Source organism: Schistocerca nitens, chromosome 7 (assembly GCF_023898315.1).
Source record: "Schistocerca nitens isolate TAMUIC-IGC-003100 chromosome 7, iqSchNite1.1, whole genome shotgun sequence".
Classification (NCBI taxonomy): Eukaryota; Metazoa; Arthropoda; class Insecta; order Orthoptera; family Acrididae; genus Schistocerca; species Schistocerca nitens.
The window spans coordinates 173312261-173329746 of NC_064620.1; the positions used below are offsets into that span (position 1 = coordinate 173312261).

The 17486-nt window shown below is 38.2% G+C and overlaps 1 protein-coding gene across 1 annotated transcript in view; it reads left to right on the forward strand.

Moving 5' to 3' along the window:
- LOC126195523 (neural-cadherin-like) overlaps positions 1-17486 on the forward strand; it is a 390552-nt gene that overhangs the window by 254410 nt on the left and 118656 nt on the right. The window contains exons 14-19 of the mRNA XM_049934150.1: positions 1976-1998; positions 3785-3798; positions 4950-5136; positions 7778-8040; positions 11643-11848; positions 12006-12148. Of these exons, the coding sequence (XP_049790107.1) occupies positions 1976-1998; positions 3785-3798; positions 4950-5136; positions 7778-8040; positions 11643-11848; positions 12006-12148 (836 nt within the window). The remainder of the gene's footprint in view (positions 1-1975; positions 1999-3784; positions 3799-4949; positions 5137-7777; positions 8041-11642; positions 11849-12005; positions 12149-17486) is intronic.

The following is a 17486-nucleotide window of genomic DNA, read 5'->3' on the forward strand; positions in this document are numbered from 1 at the left end:
CTTTCCTCCAGGGCCACAGAACAAGGCCCTACCATGATCAGTTCAAGTTTTCCAGTGTCACGATAGCATTGGTCTCTGGGTTACACATAACTTCCACTATACTGTCTGTTGGTGTTTGATTATGTCAATTAGTATCCTGAGCGGATCTCCACTGAAATTCTCTTTGCCTCTGTGCATTATTCGGCATATGTGCATTATTTTGCTGGCCAAATCCTGCTGTCTGTGGGTTATTCAGCTGTCTGGTATTGTTTTGTGTTTGCCAAGTGATTCGCTGATTATTGATGGCTTTCTCCATTGCCATTGTGATTACCATTACTGTTGCCATAGGTCTGTATGGGGTAAGGTTGCTTTCCATGTTGTACTACGAATCCGTTGTTCATTTGTTGGTCCATATATCTCTGTGGTGGTATCTGCATATTAACAAGCTTGGATTGTACTGGTCTCTCTTAGTATATCAAATCTATTGAGTCCAGTATAGACAGAATGTATTCTGTGTCATGTTCTGGAAAGGTAACGAGTTTTTCCCTTATGTGGGCAGGAAGATGGCTCTTTAAAATTTTCAACACATGAGCTTCAGATACTGGGTTTGTCCAGTACCTGCATTTATTCAAATATTTTTCAAAATTACCCTTATGCTTTCATGTTTGGTATTGAATGGAACTGGGTTGAATACATCATGTCTTAGCCTCTCTTGTATGGCCTCAGACCAATATTTATCCAGAAAGGCTCTCTCAAACTGTTCATAGTAGTGGCAACATTCCGCTATATCCATAGCCCATAGCAGAACGTCACCCTGTGTGTATCCAACAACAAATCTGATTTTCTGGACTTCAGTCCTGGTGTGAGTTAAAACATTTCAAAATGCCCTGATAAAGACCATAGGGTGAGTTCTTTTCCCTTCAGAGGTAAATATCAGAAATTTCCAATGCCTGAGTAATCCCTCATCTGTAAGTAATGTTGACAAACACGCCATACTATCAGTGACAGGCATGTTTATGTTTGCTTGTAGTGTAGCACATGGCAAATGCACTTGTTCGACAGTTACAGCTGCTGGCAAGCGCTGCTGCATTCTGCAACCTTCACTATTTTCCTTCGACAGGCTAGCCCCATGTTGTGGGTAACCAGGGAAAGTATCTAACTTCTCTAAAAGCAAGCTTTTGTTTTCTATGAAATGTTGTTTTGAAATGTCAGTAGTTTTAGCAATACTGCCTCATAACCTTTCCTCTGTTTCCTTTAAACCTCAATCTATCTTAGCTAGAAGTTGACTTTCTTTCTTTTTTAGAGCTTCTTCTACAGTATCTACATAAATTTTGCTCTCTGACACTACCTTTTCAGCAAGGGTCCTGCCCTTATCCAGCATCCCGGCATCAGCTTTTTCAGTTATTCCCTTTACACCTGCATATATCTTATCTCTTTGTTTTTTTGGCAAATTTTGACTCTAAATTTAACTGGTCTACTCTTACCTTGACTTTTGTACTTAAGTTTTTGCATACGTCTTGCAGCTCACTGACTGCATCGTCACATTTTTTACTGATGCATCCACTTGGGATTGCAAGTCTCCTGAATTTGATAATTTGCTTAACTAATGTTTTGTAACTCACCTGCAAGTTGTTCCTGTTTATCATCTACGGGTGATACTTTTTCCTTTAATATATTTATATTGCAGGTTATGTCGGTAATTATTTCTTGTTTTAGGTTTTTGCCTAGCTCTGTCAGCTTCCCGGATAGTTTGTCAAATAATTCAGTGCATATAGTTTTGCTCATTTCACTGAACTGTTGACTGAGGCTATTCTTGAAATCGTTAAATTCCTTATTCTGGCATGTAAACTGTTGTCCTATACCCTTAAGCTGTTGTGTTACACTTCGCTGAAATTCCTGTTGTTTTGTAAACTGTTATGTTACAATTTCCTGAAATTTGTGTTTCTTTGTAAACTGTTGTGTTATTAGTGGCACGAGTTGTTCAAATGACTCTGAGCACTATGGGACTTAACAACTGAGGTCATCAGTCCCCTAGAACTTAGAACTACTTAAACCTAACTAACCTAAGGACATCACACACATCCATGCCCGAGGCAGGATTCGAACCTGCGACCATAGCGGTCGCGCGTTCCAGACTGCAGTGCCTGGAACCGCTCGGCCACTCCAGCTGGCGGCACAAGTTGTGTCAAATTGTGGATGTCACTAGTATTTACATTGCTTTTATGAACTGTTTCCTGTTCTTGCGTTTGTGACGTCATGAACAAATACTCAGAGGAAGTTTCATTGTCACGCGCTTCAGTTTCACTGTTTGAAAAAATGTTTCTTGATGAGAAATGAGAAATTGTCTCATTGAGCATCATAAAAGTGACATCATGATTAGTCATATTACTGGTGTCATCAGTTTTTAGTAATGGGACGCCAACCTCCACCGGTCTACGAGTTGGCACGTTACTTTCAACTGTGGCCAAGCTGGGATTTCCGGCATCTTGGCATATTACATCTTGTAATGAGTTTTCAACAATAGCCATTTCCTTTGACTACATTGTGAATAGTGTTTAACAATATTATGAAAAAAATTTTCAAAAATGAAATTTTGTTGGTATCGGTACTTATCAATTAAAGTAGGTTTATCTGCGTATTCACTAATGAACCTAATTATTCTCTGATACAGTCTTATAGAACTTGATGAGCTGTCTTGTACTTTACTGTCAACTTTATACAAATGTTTGTTTTTTCTTCACAAATGCACTTTCTGTAAAGGATATTAACTGGAAAGATAAGAGATTACCTAATGCGAGAGAGACAGCACCAAGTGCGGCCGTGTAAGCATACAGTGTAGCAGCTTCCTACCTTTATAGCTATTCCCAGTGCAACTTGTTTGTAGGTAGCATTTAATTTTAATTTACTCCTTCAAGTTTTTGTTGGTCCCAATCTCATGGACATGCAACAAAAGTCTCATTAGTTTCTTGTAACGATAAAATGAATCATTCACCTCAAAAAATTTTTTATCTGTACAACTGAAAGGTCTGTTCATATTTCCCTCAGCACCATCCTTTAAACGGTTGCCAGTGGCATATAAAGGGAGGGGGGGGGGGGGGGGGGGGCAGGCAAAATAATGAAATGGAATGGAAACTGATTAAGAATTGCTGCTTGAATAATTAAAAAAACTTAATTGGAAAGAATAATTGAAAGGTACGCATATCCTGGGTGAATCTTAACTGGCACTAATACCAACAGACCTTCTATTTCAATACATTTAAGATCAGTATTCATCATTTAAATTTACGTACTACTTCTCTCTATCTCTGTTGTGCATAGAGCTGGTTATGACAATATGACAATGCTTTTACTGGATCACTCCTCCAGTGCTCACTCAAATTCCTCTTGTCTGCTTTGATCCTCCTGGTGCAGGATTCTTGGCATGGGCAAAATGATGAACACATGAGGTTGTTTATATAAATATCTATATATAAACTTGGTCTCCCTAATAACTTTTATAACACTTTTTAATGTATGCTTGGAATACACATTTTTGAACAATACTGGCATGGTAGAACTCATCACACATCTTCCCAATACCACTTATAGAGACAAATAGATGAACAGGTGAAGATACAGAAATTAATCAAATGAAGAGTGTATCTCTACTCTTCTCTTTATGAAAACTTTACCTTTTCCATAAAATAACTTATTACTTTACTGCTGGCTTCATAATTGTGTATGTATATATAAAAAGAAAAGAATGAAGAGGAAAAAAATAATATGATCCATTACAGAGCATGCAGGGATATGCTGGGGACAGCAGGGTGTAGTCATGAGGTTAGATGTGGAGGAAGGTGTAGGGGGAGCAAAAAAAGTAGATAAAAGGAAAAAAGACTATCAAGGTGTTTGTGGAATAGAAGACTGTGTAGTGCTGGTGTTGGAGCAGGGGAGGGATTAGGTGGATGAAGGACAGGGACCAGTGAAGATTGAGGGTAGGGAGGTTAAGGGAACATAGAATATATTGCAAGGAGAGTTCCCACCTTCGCAGTTCAGAAAAGCTGGTGTTGGTAGGGAGGACCCAGATGGCACAAGCTGTGAAGCATTCACTGAAGTCAAGAACATTATGGCGAGGAGCATGCTCGGCAACTGAGTGGTCCAGCTGTCGCTTGGCCACAGTTTCTCAATGGCCATTCGTACAACCAGATAGCTTGTTGGTTATCATACCCTTATAGAATTCAGCATAGTAGTTGTTGCCTAGCTTGTAGATCACATGACAGCTTTCACAGGTAGGTCTGACTTCGATGGGGTTAGTGAAGTCTGTGACCAGACTGGAGCACTTGCTCACAGTCTGCCCTCAGTGCACAGAGACAGTGGTCATGTGTGTGTGTGTGAGTTGTGCTTATGTGAATGTGTGTTTGTTGTCTACTTTAGAAGAAGACATTTTGGCCAAGAGGTCACATGTTTAGCAGTCTTTTTGTTGTGCTAGTCTGCAACTCAACATCTCCTCTATATGGTGAGTAGCAATCTATCCTTCTCATAATATTGTCATTATTCCATCCTGGATTTTCCATTGTTCAAACAAGCATTAACTTTATTTAGCACACTATGAGTCAACTAAATGCCTGTCATATTCACAGGTAGTTATATTGCTGTGTTGTATTAAAGAACAACTTTCATTTTGCAGTATTTGCTCAAAACAAAAATCTAGAATACACAGATAGGAAGATAAGTAATTATATACTATTCCTGTGTATGAAAGTGATTTCATGGATAAATAAACAAATAAATTTTTTCTTGCTGTGCAATACACAGCAATGTTAATATATTGTGAATGAAAATTTCTGGGCTGAATAGCCAGCTCATCGGCATTCAGCACTGTGGCCCTTCTTGCCAGCATTTTTTGTTCATGATATATGTCAGTAAAAAACTGAATAATCTCTTACTTCATAGTATATCTCTTATTTTCAGACAAACATCAGTGAAAAAAGTAAAGCAGACTTGCTGCAAGAAAAACTAGCTAAAATATTTAAAATAAAGAAAGATAATGTATGCATTTTCAGTGTACAATTAAGAAATCAGCATCCTCTTATCACAGATGTACATTTTTCTTTCTGTGGGTCTTATGTGTACCAACCGATGAGATTAAATGGAATTGTTCAAAAGCACTGGCAGGAGGTAAGTTGTCTGATTAAGTCACATATTTGATTATTAATTATTGTAATTGAAATTGACCTCTGTCTGAATGAGCTGACAATACCCACTTGCATACAGATGTATGGAAGTGTTACGTCTGCTCCAGTTGTGGAAATTATTGTGATGTGCTGCTCTCTGTTGGAGACGACCTAACAATGGCATATTTTCAATGAAGTGGTGTCAGGGGACAAACAGAAAACATAATCCCAAAGCATTTACGAAGGATCATTCAGTAATTAAACAGACAAATAAATATAATACAGGACACTGAAAATTCTGTATGTCTTAGTTGGGATACTCTTCACAAGGTTCCCAATGTGGGGAGTGTTAGTCATTTATTCAGTCAGCATATGCATAAATATTTAAAGTACTTTTGAAGAACAGCATTATATGAACCAGTTCTTAATTTTAGAAAATGTGCAACCATCCTGGTGTATTCTCTTGGATGAACATACAAATTGCATTAGTTGCATAAACCATGTGAATTTTATGTGTGCGTCAGAAAGTAAAATTAACCACAACACCATAACTGGTGAATACTGCTCTGGTGCCTGGTAGCAGTACCAACTTCAGAGTTTCAAGAATTTGACTCATTTATCCAAGGAGACTGACAATTTAAAGTTGAACAAATTGTTCAAAACTGTTGAGTAACTGTTAGCACAACTCATTAGATCATTCAAAACAAACTCAACTACCATAAGACTTGTGTAAAGTGGGTTCTCAGGAAAGTTGGTGGAAAAAGAGATTTTGCATTTCTCAAAAATCATTTGGATGGAGGGGGGAAGGGGGGGGGGCAGCAATGCTCTACCAACAGCCTATACTACTCAGGCATTATTGCGAAAAAAGTAAAGCTTGCACTGGAGAACAAATGTCTGGTATGGCAGAGAAAAGGCATATTTTTTTCTTCACAATAAAGTTCAACTTCATATAGCAAACAAATACTTGAAACTATTGGCAGAGTGGATGGGGAGCTTCTGCCTAGGGTGATCAATATTTGATAATGGGTTTAAGAGAGGTGACTAACATCTGACAATGATCTTATAGGAGGTTTAGAGAGATTTAGTTGCAATAAATTTGAAGTGCACAACTACATCACATTTTCTTGGAATGAGTGACAATGGAGGTATAAATATAAAAAACTGGCATGCTTTGATCACTTTTACTCTATCATGTCATACGGTATCTTATTTTGGGATAACTCCATAAACTCAGAGAAAGGTTTGAGAGTACAGTAGTGTGCAATAAGACTCGTTTGTGGTGTAAGTTCTAAAATCTATTTTCAGTATATTAACTCTTTCATGAAGTTTGTGGTAAATAATATGTCTCTTTAACGAGCAGCCAGATCACAGCGAATGAAGAAATTTTGGAAAATGAAGAAATTGCTGACTGCTAAGACCTAAACTTAATCATTGTAGAATCTGTTGTATTATGTTTGTTTTAGTGCTCCAATGTAGGCATAAACTATGTAAATAAATAAATATGCCTCTTTTTCCAACTAGTAGCTAAGTACATAATATCAGTTGTTGTTGTTGTGGTCTTCAGTCCTGAGACTGGTTTGATGCAGCTCTCCATGCATAATATCAGTACTAGCACTAATAAAAATCTACATAAAGAATGGAAATCACTATCCTGGGTCTGAAAAAGAGTTTAATATTGAGGAATATACATTGTGTGGGTCAACTTGGTGTATTATTTATTCACAGCTTCTGACAGGTAGGAGGGGAGCAATTTGTGAGTTGCCAGTACTGACCGAGAAACAACTAAACATTTCCCTATCCATGACCTCTCTATACATGTAGGCTATGTCATTCTTTCTCCATTCCTTGCATTTCTTTACGCCATTTCTTTTTCCATAGATGCATAAGCAGAAAAAAGGCTGTATGTCAACAATAGTATTGATTATTATGAGAAAACTTTCAAAATATGTCAGGAAAATTGAACTGTCACTAATACTCCTCAGGATTAACATTTATAACAGTGATCACTGACAAAATATGCAGCAGAATCAGGCGGTCAATAAGGGAATCAGGAGGATTTAAAAAAAAATGTTATAATATTGGAAATCTCATGAAGCATGGGAGAGTTGGTCACTCTGCTACTACCACTTCCTTCCTCCTTACATCCCTGTGATGTAGTTTCTTTAGATTTCCATCTGTTTGGTCTGATGAAAGATGCTTTGTGTGATATCAAGTTCAATGGCAATGAAGAGTTGCAGAAAAAGAACAAAACTGGTTTTGAGATCAGTGTAAAGAATTCTTCACTGAAAAGGTAATAGAGTCATAATAAGATTAGACAACTGCCTAACTGCTGATGGGATTACATGTAAAAATTGACAAAAAATTTTATTGACATAATAAATAATTTTTGCTGCACAATGGTCTATCTCTTTAATTACTGAATGACCCCTACACAATGACGATTTTTCTGTTGTGGATATTGCTCACTACTTCACCAAAGTAAATTTCTGTAGAGTGTAACTTATATAATCTGCAAATGATAATTATGGTGATGTTTCATATTCACATTTCTATTTGTATATCTGTGGCAGCAAACTGTTATTATTCACTTTTAACCCAAATATATCAAAATATGATCTGTAAACATATTCTCATTGTTTTCACAGATAGAAAGAGACTCTGGTATTAGTATTGTTATGGTTGGCATAGATGAATGTCTCCAGGAGGAACACAGGTGCAGAGGCAGTTGTTCAAATGTTGTGAGAATTGGCAAGTTACCAAACCTGGTAGATACAAACAGAACTGCTCTTGTGGGAATTGATATGAAGAGGACAGCAGAATGTATTTGTGAAATGCAAAATGTTGCAAAAGCTGAAACATGTGTCTGTTATAATGGTGGCACATGTCTCTGGAGAGGAAATAGTATTAGGTAAGTACAGAATACATTCCTGCTCATTATTGGTGATACTGCAACAATTCATTTTCATTATTTTTTAGTGTTTGACACTTTTTGAATATCACAAATATTCAGCTCTGCTACATTAATAATTACAAACAGAAACATAGACAAACAGTAAAACAAAAGGAAAAATTAAAGTCCTATGTCCAGGTTTTCCATGTATTTGTTTGCTTTGGAGCCAGCCTGATTCAGTTCTTCCAAGTATATTATATAAAATTGTCTGTCTAGATCACATTTTATTTCTTCAAATGGATAATGCATTTCAATAGACTGCCATCATCAGATCTATCATAAGACAAAAAAGGAAAAAAAGACAGGAATAGCATTATTTAACACATTACTAGAAAGAAGGTGTGCTAACTAATTGGTCAAAGAAAAATATACAGCATCAGATATGAAAGACACATACCAAATACTTAGAGTATCAATGTATGTTATGTCAATTAGTACATGATAATACTAAGTAAATGCATACTGGCACTAACAGAGTCACTGTTAAAAAAGTAAACTGTACATCTGCCACTAGCTGGCAGTTTTAACATTAAAAGTGCAGTCTATGTTATTGAAGTATAACAGGCTCAAACATATGTCAAATGCAAATTACATTAATAATATATTTTATACTTGTGTTTCCATACTTCAGTAAACAGTTAATAAAGCAGCTGTATGGATTTATCCATATACATATCTATAGATCTCATAAAACTTTAACAAACATGAATTTCCATAGGGATCAGATAATATGAAACAGATTTGCAATAAAATGACACAAAGCACACTTCATACAAAATGAAATAAAATAAAATAAGCAAAGGACAAATGGGAGATAAAATATACTTCAGAAAGAAAAATTTTTATTTTGATGTCTACTAAGTATATGTTTTATGACAGATCTGATGATGACAATCTACCGAAAAGCATTTTTTAAGAAATAAAGCACAGTCTACACAGGCAATTTTTATGCAAGCATATCAGGGTTTCAGATCTCTGTAAATACTTTCTGTCTTCCATTATCAATATTCCAGCGATCTGCTGAAAGCAACAGTGGATGGTCCTGTAAGATATGTGGTGGCATGATGGCATGGAGACATCTGCACCACATTGCTCTAGTCACTTTTAGAGTCTGGAAATCCTAGATGTAGCAGCAGTTGTCTCTGTCACATATCTGATGTGGTGGAGTTTGTGCCAGGAGCAAACAGTGTTGTAGCTTCCGAGTTTGGAAGTTGCACTTTTTACTCAAAAAGTCTTGTTGGGATGAAGAAAATGACTCCAATTTCCAGATAGTCCTAGGATTGAAAGATCTGCCCAAAAGGCTCACGGATTGTGAGTTTTACTCTGCAACAGATTTTGCACTGATTTGATACTTCCTGGAAGATTAAAACTGTGTGCTGGTCTGGGACTCAAAACTAAGATCTCTGCCTTTTCCAGGCGAGTGTTTTACTGATTGAGTTATTCAAGCATGACTCATGACTGATTCTCATAGCTTTACTTCCACCAGCAGAAGTACAGCTATCACTGCATAAGCTTCATCCACATCAGACCTACCAACTGCCAAGAATATCTTCACTTTGACAGCTCCCCCCCCCCCCCCCAGTTCCACACCAAGAAGTCCCTTCCATAGAGCCTAGCCATTCACGATTGTTGCATCTTTAATGAAGAGCAGTTCTTCTCTAAATATGCCAAGAGTCTCACTGAGACCTCCACAGACTGAAATTATTCTTCCAAGCATGTCCAGAAACAGTTCTCTGATGCCTTGTCTCATCATCTGCATACCGTTCCTGACATACCAACAGCCTGGTGACAGAGGAGCATTCCTCTTTTGACTCAGCACTATACAGGACTCAAGCAATTTAATCACATTTTCTGCCAGCATTTTGATTATCTCTCATTCTGCCTTGAAATAAGAAATATCCTATCCTCCGCACCCCTCCCGGAGTAGTATTCTGCCACCCACCCTGTACAATATCTAACCATCTCTACTCCACCTATGCTCCCAACCACTTGTCTCATGACTCATATCCCTACAATAGACCCAGATGCAAGCCCTGTCCCAGTCATCCTCCCACTACCACATACGTCACTTCTGCCACAGGCAGTTATTACGTCATCTGAGGCAGGGCCATCTACAAAAACATCCATATAGCCTCCTAACTTAGCTGCAACCAATGCACAACATTCTACAAGGGCAGGACCACTAATCATCAGAATATCCACATGAATGTTTAGCCATTGCCAAGCTGTGGCCAAGAGACAGCTGAACCACCAGGTTAAATAGCATTCTGCAGAACATGATGTGCTTGACTTTAATAGGTGCTTCACAGTCCTTACAATTGGATCCTTGCCACCTACAAGTGCTTCTCTGAGTTGTTCAAGTCAGAATAACCCACTCCCCCCCCCCCCCCCCCCTTTCCTCTGCCTGCTTCTGTCCTATTCCCCTCTTCCAGTTCAGCCTTACACATCTTCTGTTCCCCAGCTAACCTGCACAGATGCCTCCCTTTCTCTGCTTCTCTCCTACCCCTCCCCCCCCCTCCCATACCTCCACCTCCTGTCATGAAGCTGCACCTAGCTGCCCATCATCCCTGGCCCCACGACTTCCCTGCATGTTGTCACAGGTAGAACGTGTGTGTGTGTGTGTGTGTGTGTGTGTGTGCCTGCTATGTGGTTTACATCAATCTATCCTAGTATTCATGTTATTTTATCCCATTGAGAGAGAGAGAGAGAGAGAGGCCAAAGTTGTTAACATATGCCTGTCTAACTGTGCTTAACTTGGAGGTATCCAGTTTGAGTCCTGGTGCTGGAAGATATTTTCACCTCTGTTGTTTGGTCAAAAGGGGAAGGTGAGAGGGTGGTGTAGAGTCCTTGATCACAAGATTTTGTGCTAACGTACTGAATTAAACTGTAAACCTCCCCACAGTGACTTCATCAAGTGAGGGTGAAGTGAGGGCAGGTGACACTGTTGATGGTGATCCATCCATTGGATGCAGATGTTCAGTGTGGGGTTCTTTGGTGCTATTAAAGTGGACTAGGCTTTCTACTAGTTTTGGGTTTCATCCTCTACCTTCACTCATCATTATACAGCACAATGACACACAGACACTTTTGGGTGTGTTCAAATTAACATACATCACAGTCATGTACACTCAACAAATGCACTTGAAAAACAACTCTCACACACTGTGAGGAAGTGAGGCACTGTGTGAGGAGGAAAAATCCACTTTCTGATTAGGTGGTTAAACCTGCACTGGGGAGTCACCCATCAAACATACCAAGTGATGCTCTCTTTCTCATTTCTGTGTGTGTGTGTGTGTGAGAGAGAGAGAGAGAGAGAGAGAGAGAGAGAGAGAGAGAGAGAGAGAGACAGAGAGAGAGAGTGGGGGTGGGGGGTGAGGGGTGGAAGGGATACTATGTTAATAGTACTTTAATTTTGGTTGAAACTTATTGAATATTTGAAATATAATCCACAAATACTTAGACAGCATGATTCACTGTAAGATGCATTTTTATGAAATAGATTTTTTTCTTCTTCCTTGAAGGTTTAGGTTATACAGTTTACATAACATTGTCTTTTTCAGCTGTTTATGCCCATCTGGTTACAGTGGTCCAAAATGTCAAGGAACAACAAGAAGCTTCCAAGGGGATGGATGGGCATGGTACTCTCCTCTTAGCACCTGCGACAAATCACATCTCAGTATTGAATTCAGAACAACAGAAGCAAATGGACTGTTACTGTACAATGGACCTGTTGCTCCACCAGGCAGTGGTCAGGCTGTAATATCAGGTTATCTTGAAATTTTTACAAAAAATAAATGATCTTAAATGTGCTAATATTCTTTCACATATCACTAAAAATGTATAGTACCATTGTCATTTGATATGTGGAATAATTTCCTTCTGTGTAGAGGAAATGTCCTAATACTTATTTCTGTTACTGATAGATTTTATTTCCCTGGAGCTAGAAGGAGGTTTGCCAAAAATGTTAATTGACTTTGGTTCAGGAGTTGTTTCACTGAAGATAAATAACACTTTAAGATTAAATGATGGCAATTATCATCACATAGATATTTTCTGGGACACAGAGGTAAGGAGGTAGCTTTCACATTTTGTCATTAACTTATTTTTTCCTGTAATTTGAGTAAACCATTTTGAATGAAAGTAAAACAATAGGAGATTATAAAAAAGGGAAATAGGAAAGGCCTTTTTAAGTAAACTGTCTACATACATGGCATGGGCTGGACCATCACTCACTAAAACTTCATTCACTGTTTTCTTAATTTCATTCTCTTGTTATGAAGTCTTGTAATTTGCATATAAAAGTGTTTCTGTTAAATAATGTTGTTCTTTTACATTCTGTTGGGACAGACTCTCTGATCTGATTTGTTAACAGGTTCCAGTTTTACACTGTAAGAGTACTGACACATCGTGTGAAGTCTGTTGTTTTAAATTCAGTCTACAATTCCTTGAGACAGGCAATGGTTGTAAGAACTAATGGAATGCATTGATTCTGAGCTTACTTGTTTATGATTGTTTTACAAGAACCATGGAAAATAATTAGTGTATCCACACGTCTAAGTGGAGGTGCAATGTTCAGGCAAAACACACACACACACACACACACACATACATACATGTTTGTATGACTATTTTCAACTGAATTAAGTTATATGACATTGAATTATTGTAAATAAACATAACCGATAAAAGTAATAACAAAGCAAATTCATTACATTTCATGTTCCCTTGATAACATAATCGTCTACTCCTTTATAGTGAATTACAAGTATCAGAGAATGAAAAAATATTTAATTTATTTGAAAGTCATTCTGTTTCATACAAGCATGGCTGTCCAAAGAAAGTCACACTACAGTACTGACAGCAATAACTTTTTCTATTCTGCTCTTTCTGGTGACTCTTCACCTTCCTGAAAACTTTATAACCTCATTGAATCATAAGATTCACTTTTAGTAGCTATCAGTAATGCCCCAGTTCTTTAAAGGACCAAACTCCCAGGTACAAAACAGTTTCAAACTTCTTATTACAAATGATATAATGTGATAAGTAAGCATGTAAGTGAGAAAAAGTTTAGAAAAAGTATGAAATTATGTTCAAAGTTTGTCATAAGTCACCAAGTGCTCCCATTATCATACCATGGATGAGTATAGTCTGGATAATTTGCACTCCATTTTAAGCAAAAGCTAGTTTTTCACATGCCTCAATGTTTATGACATCATATCTATGAACTGTGGACCATACACTTGTATAATTTTGGACATACATTCAGTGGTATATGTGGTAGCTGTCTGCCCAATGTGTTGCAAATCACATTAGTATTACAGAAGTCATAGATTAAAATGTCATGCCTGATGGAGCAGTTTTATCCACATGAACATTAAACATATAGTAAGCAATAAACTTTTTTTTTTCCTTTCATCATTTTGTGGGAGTGTCAGCAAGAAAAAGCTCCATAAAAGTTTTAAACTATGTATGGCTTCAGCTGCCAGAGACTGCAGTCACGTGTATGTGAGTTGTGTTTGCACACACACATGTGCATGTGGGAGGGCGGTGCGATGTGTCTGTCTGTTGTCTGTTTTTGACGAAGGCCTTGATGGCCAAAAGCTTACTTGTGACAGTGTTTTTTTGTGTCTATCTGTGACTCAGCATCTCCACTATATGGTGATACATTCCATTCTGGATTTTCCATTGTTTGGTAAACTATGTGCTGCAAACCACTGAGTGTTCTTGTTCTCAAATACTGGGTGAATATAATGTGGGTATTTACATGTGGTGAACTACACTGCCTCAAGACATATGCACAGTTTCTAGCTGTAATACTTGTCTTATATTGGAAATCAAATTTTTGTTGTATGTGGAACTCGTTAGATAGGCAACCTGCAACTGGGTTTGTGAACCATAAACTATGATAGTCATTCAGTAATATATATTATATTCTGCTGCTAACTGTCTTGCCATTTTACATGTCATATATCGTAATTTTGTTTTAAAAAAAGAAAGTCACTGACCACATTTTGTACCCACTAAATAACATGCATGTGTAATTCCATTTATCATTTATTCTTGTAAGATCCACAATTTCTTTTAATCTCTCACAGAAAGGAATACACTACAGTACACACTACATAGACAAGGCCCACTGAGCATGTCACAACCATTGTTTTAGATGATAAAAAAACAGTTAATGTACACAGAAATTTGTTTGCTACAAGTAATTGATGAAATCAGGAAAATCAACCAAAAATTATACATCATTCTTCACCATGACAATGCTACTGCCGCACAACATGTCAAATAACTGAATAAATCAGCCCACATTCCATGTATGTTTCATTATTTTTATTGTTTTGCACTTGTCCAACCATCATTAGAGTTCACATCCTGATTCTTCATGTGCTTGCATCCTTCTAAAAATTTTGACAGGTTTTATAACTTACTTTATTAATATAACAGCAAAAATAATCAATTACATTATATTACTTTCTAACAGCTTTTTGCTCAACAATGCAACATGTTCATTCATTTTGCTAATGAAAATATTAGATTGATAGCACAACTTCATGCAAGATATTGCCTTCCACAAACTGCCTAATATATATTCATTCAGTTGAAGTCACCTATATCACATCTTTGTTAGAATTTTGCCCATTTATATTTGACATAGCTTCAAAAACAAGACGCATATTGGCATTTCAGAAGTTGCAGACTTTTACTCCTAGGATCTAGTTAAAGAATCTGAACATCACAAAATACGTGGCTCATTCTTTTCCCAATTTTGTGCTTCTGTCAATACTGACTTCATTAATATTGTCCTGCCAACCATTTTTAAGGATTTTTTCACATAATCTGTATGTTATTTAAAGCAACAACACAAATGAAAAAAGAATGAATGAGAAGATCAGTAGCTGACCATTGACATCAGACACGCTGCAAACTTTTAAGATTAAATGAATTTTCATTTTTTAACTCAGTGTATATTCATTTCCTTAACATATGTGTTGTTTGTTTATTTGATAAAAATATGTTTTAGAGGAGATGAACTGTAGTTAATTGAAACATCCACCACCAGCTGTGATTTAAATAGACCAGTGGTCTAAATTAGTGTCATGAGTTAAATCTCTACTTATATGTTCAGAATCACCACTAGTTTATGCAGTCGATTGTCGATTGAAATAAATTTGAAAAAATAAAAATAAGGTTCAAAAAATGAGAACTCCAGGTAAGAATATCAACAGTATTATGCAATTATCTGCAGCGACAAGAACTCTCATGCTCAGGTCTGCCATATACTCACACACCCCCAATCCTCCCACCACCCCTAAGAACCAGGTACAGAAGAATGCCACCTTTGTCTCCCAATACTGGATTGGAACAGCTGAATGACATCCTTTACCAGAGCTTTGATTATCCATCATCATGCTCTGAAATGTGGAACATCCAACCCAAGGTCCTCCTAAAGTGGTGTTCCATTGCCCATCCAACCTCCACAACATCCTAGTCCATCCTTTGGCACCCCCAATCTCAACTTCTTGCCACAAGGATCATATGCCTTTGGATCCTGATACAAGACCTGCCCAGTTCAACCTCCCAGCACCTCCTATTCCAGTCCTGTCACAGGTTTATCCCACCCCATTAGAGGCTGGGTGACATGTGAAGCAGCCATGACATTTACCAGCTCTGCTGGTGTCACTGCAGAGCTTTTTATATTGGTATGACTACCAACCAGCTGTCCACCAAGATAAATGGCCACTGCCAAACTGTGTCCAAGAGTAAAGTGGGACCACCCTATGGCACAACATGCAACTGAACCCAACATGCTTGATTTCAGTGGCTGCTTCACAACCCAGGCCATCTGGAACCTCCACTCCATCACCCATTTTTCTGAACTGGGTGTTATCATTGCAACACATTCTCCACTGCTGAAATTGCACTGGCTTGAACCTGTGGTAAACTACTGTCCTCACACTCTTGAACCAACAGTTTCTGCCCCCTCTGCTGTCCTAGACCTCCTCCCAATTCATGTCCGCTCATCCTCATTGTGCGCCGGTCTCTGTCAATCCATCCACTGCTCTTTTTCCCCTTCTCTGTTCCTCTCCTTTTCACTCCCCATTCATCTTCCCTTCCCCCATCCCTCCCCCACAGCCTCCTGATAGTGAATCTGGCAGCCTTGTCTGGCTACTATTTACTCCCTGCATGCTCTGTCAGGCAGTGCTAACTCCCTCTCCCCCCCCCCCCTTCTCCCCTGCCCAGGTCCTGCACCATGCTATACCTCCCTCCCCTGATCCACTCTGGATTGCTGCTTTTTTGCAGTATGACACTACAACCTTCTGGCCAGAGCAGTTGGAGATGCATGAGATGTGATTGGTTGTGCAAACTTGTGTGTCTTTCTTTTTTCAAGAAGGCTCTGGCTGAAACAAAATCTGTCATGATCTGCCCGTCTGCAAATCAACACATTATCTTTACAAAAAATGAAGTTACACTTTCTAGCCCTAGACAGGCCAACAGGGCCCAGCCAACCACCTTATCATCTGCCAACAGCGTCATCAGATGCAATATGGAGGGGCATGTGGTCAGCACACCACTCTCCCAGTCATCAGTTTTCTTGATCTTGGAACCATTACTAATTAGTTGAATAGTTCCTTAGTTGAAAGAAGGAAAGAAGGAAGACTGGGTTTAACATCCCATTGACAATGAGGTTGTTAGAGGCCGAGCTTGTGCTCGGATTGTGTCATGGATGGGGAACAAACTTGGCTGTGCCCTTTCAAAGGAACCATCCTGGCATTTGCCTGGGGCAGTTTATGGAAATCACAGAAAACATAAACTTGATGGCCGGACATGTGTTTGAACCATCATCCTCCTGAATGTGAGTCCAGTTTGCTAACCACTGTGCCATCTCGCTCAGATCCTCAGTTGGCCTCACAAGGGTGAGTTCACCCTGTACCACTCCTCCCACCAAGGAAAAATCCCTGTCAATACTCAGAATGAAACCTGGGTCCCCCACATGGCAGTCAGCTGTGCTGACCACTCAGCTATGGAGGCATAACTTCAGTCGAAATACATGCCCAAAAATTGGGTGACAATAATTTATTGAATTAAATGATAAAATAAACAATTACTGTTTTATTTTAGATCTAATACTTGCAGGAAACAACAGTGATTGTTTGTTACAAAGTACTTTATTTGAAGATAGTACAGATTACATTTTTCATATAAATATTACAGGCTTTAAGTCAGGTTAGTTTCTTTACAAAAACTATATACCATGGAGAGTCACTCCCCCCATTAACTGTTCTACTGATTTGATTTGTACACCAGTTTTCTTATGAAATTTGTGTTTTTTAAGTATATTAACAGTTAAGTGCTCATAAATTAAAATAAACTTATGAAGCTGGTTAACAAAACTGAGC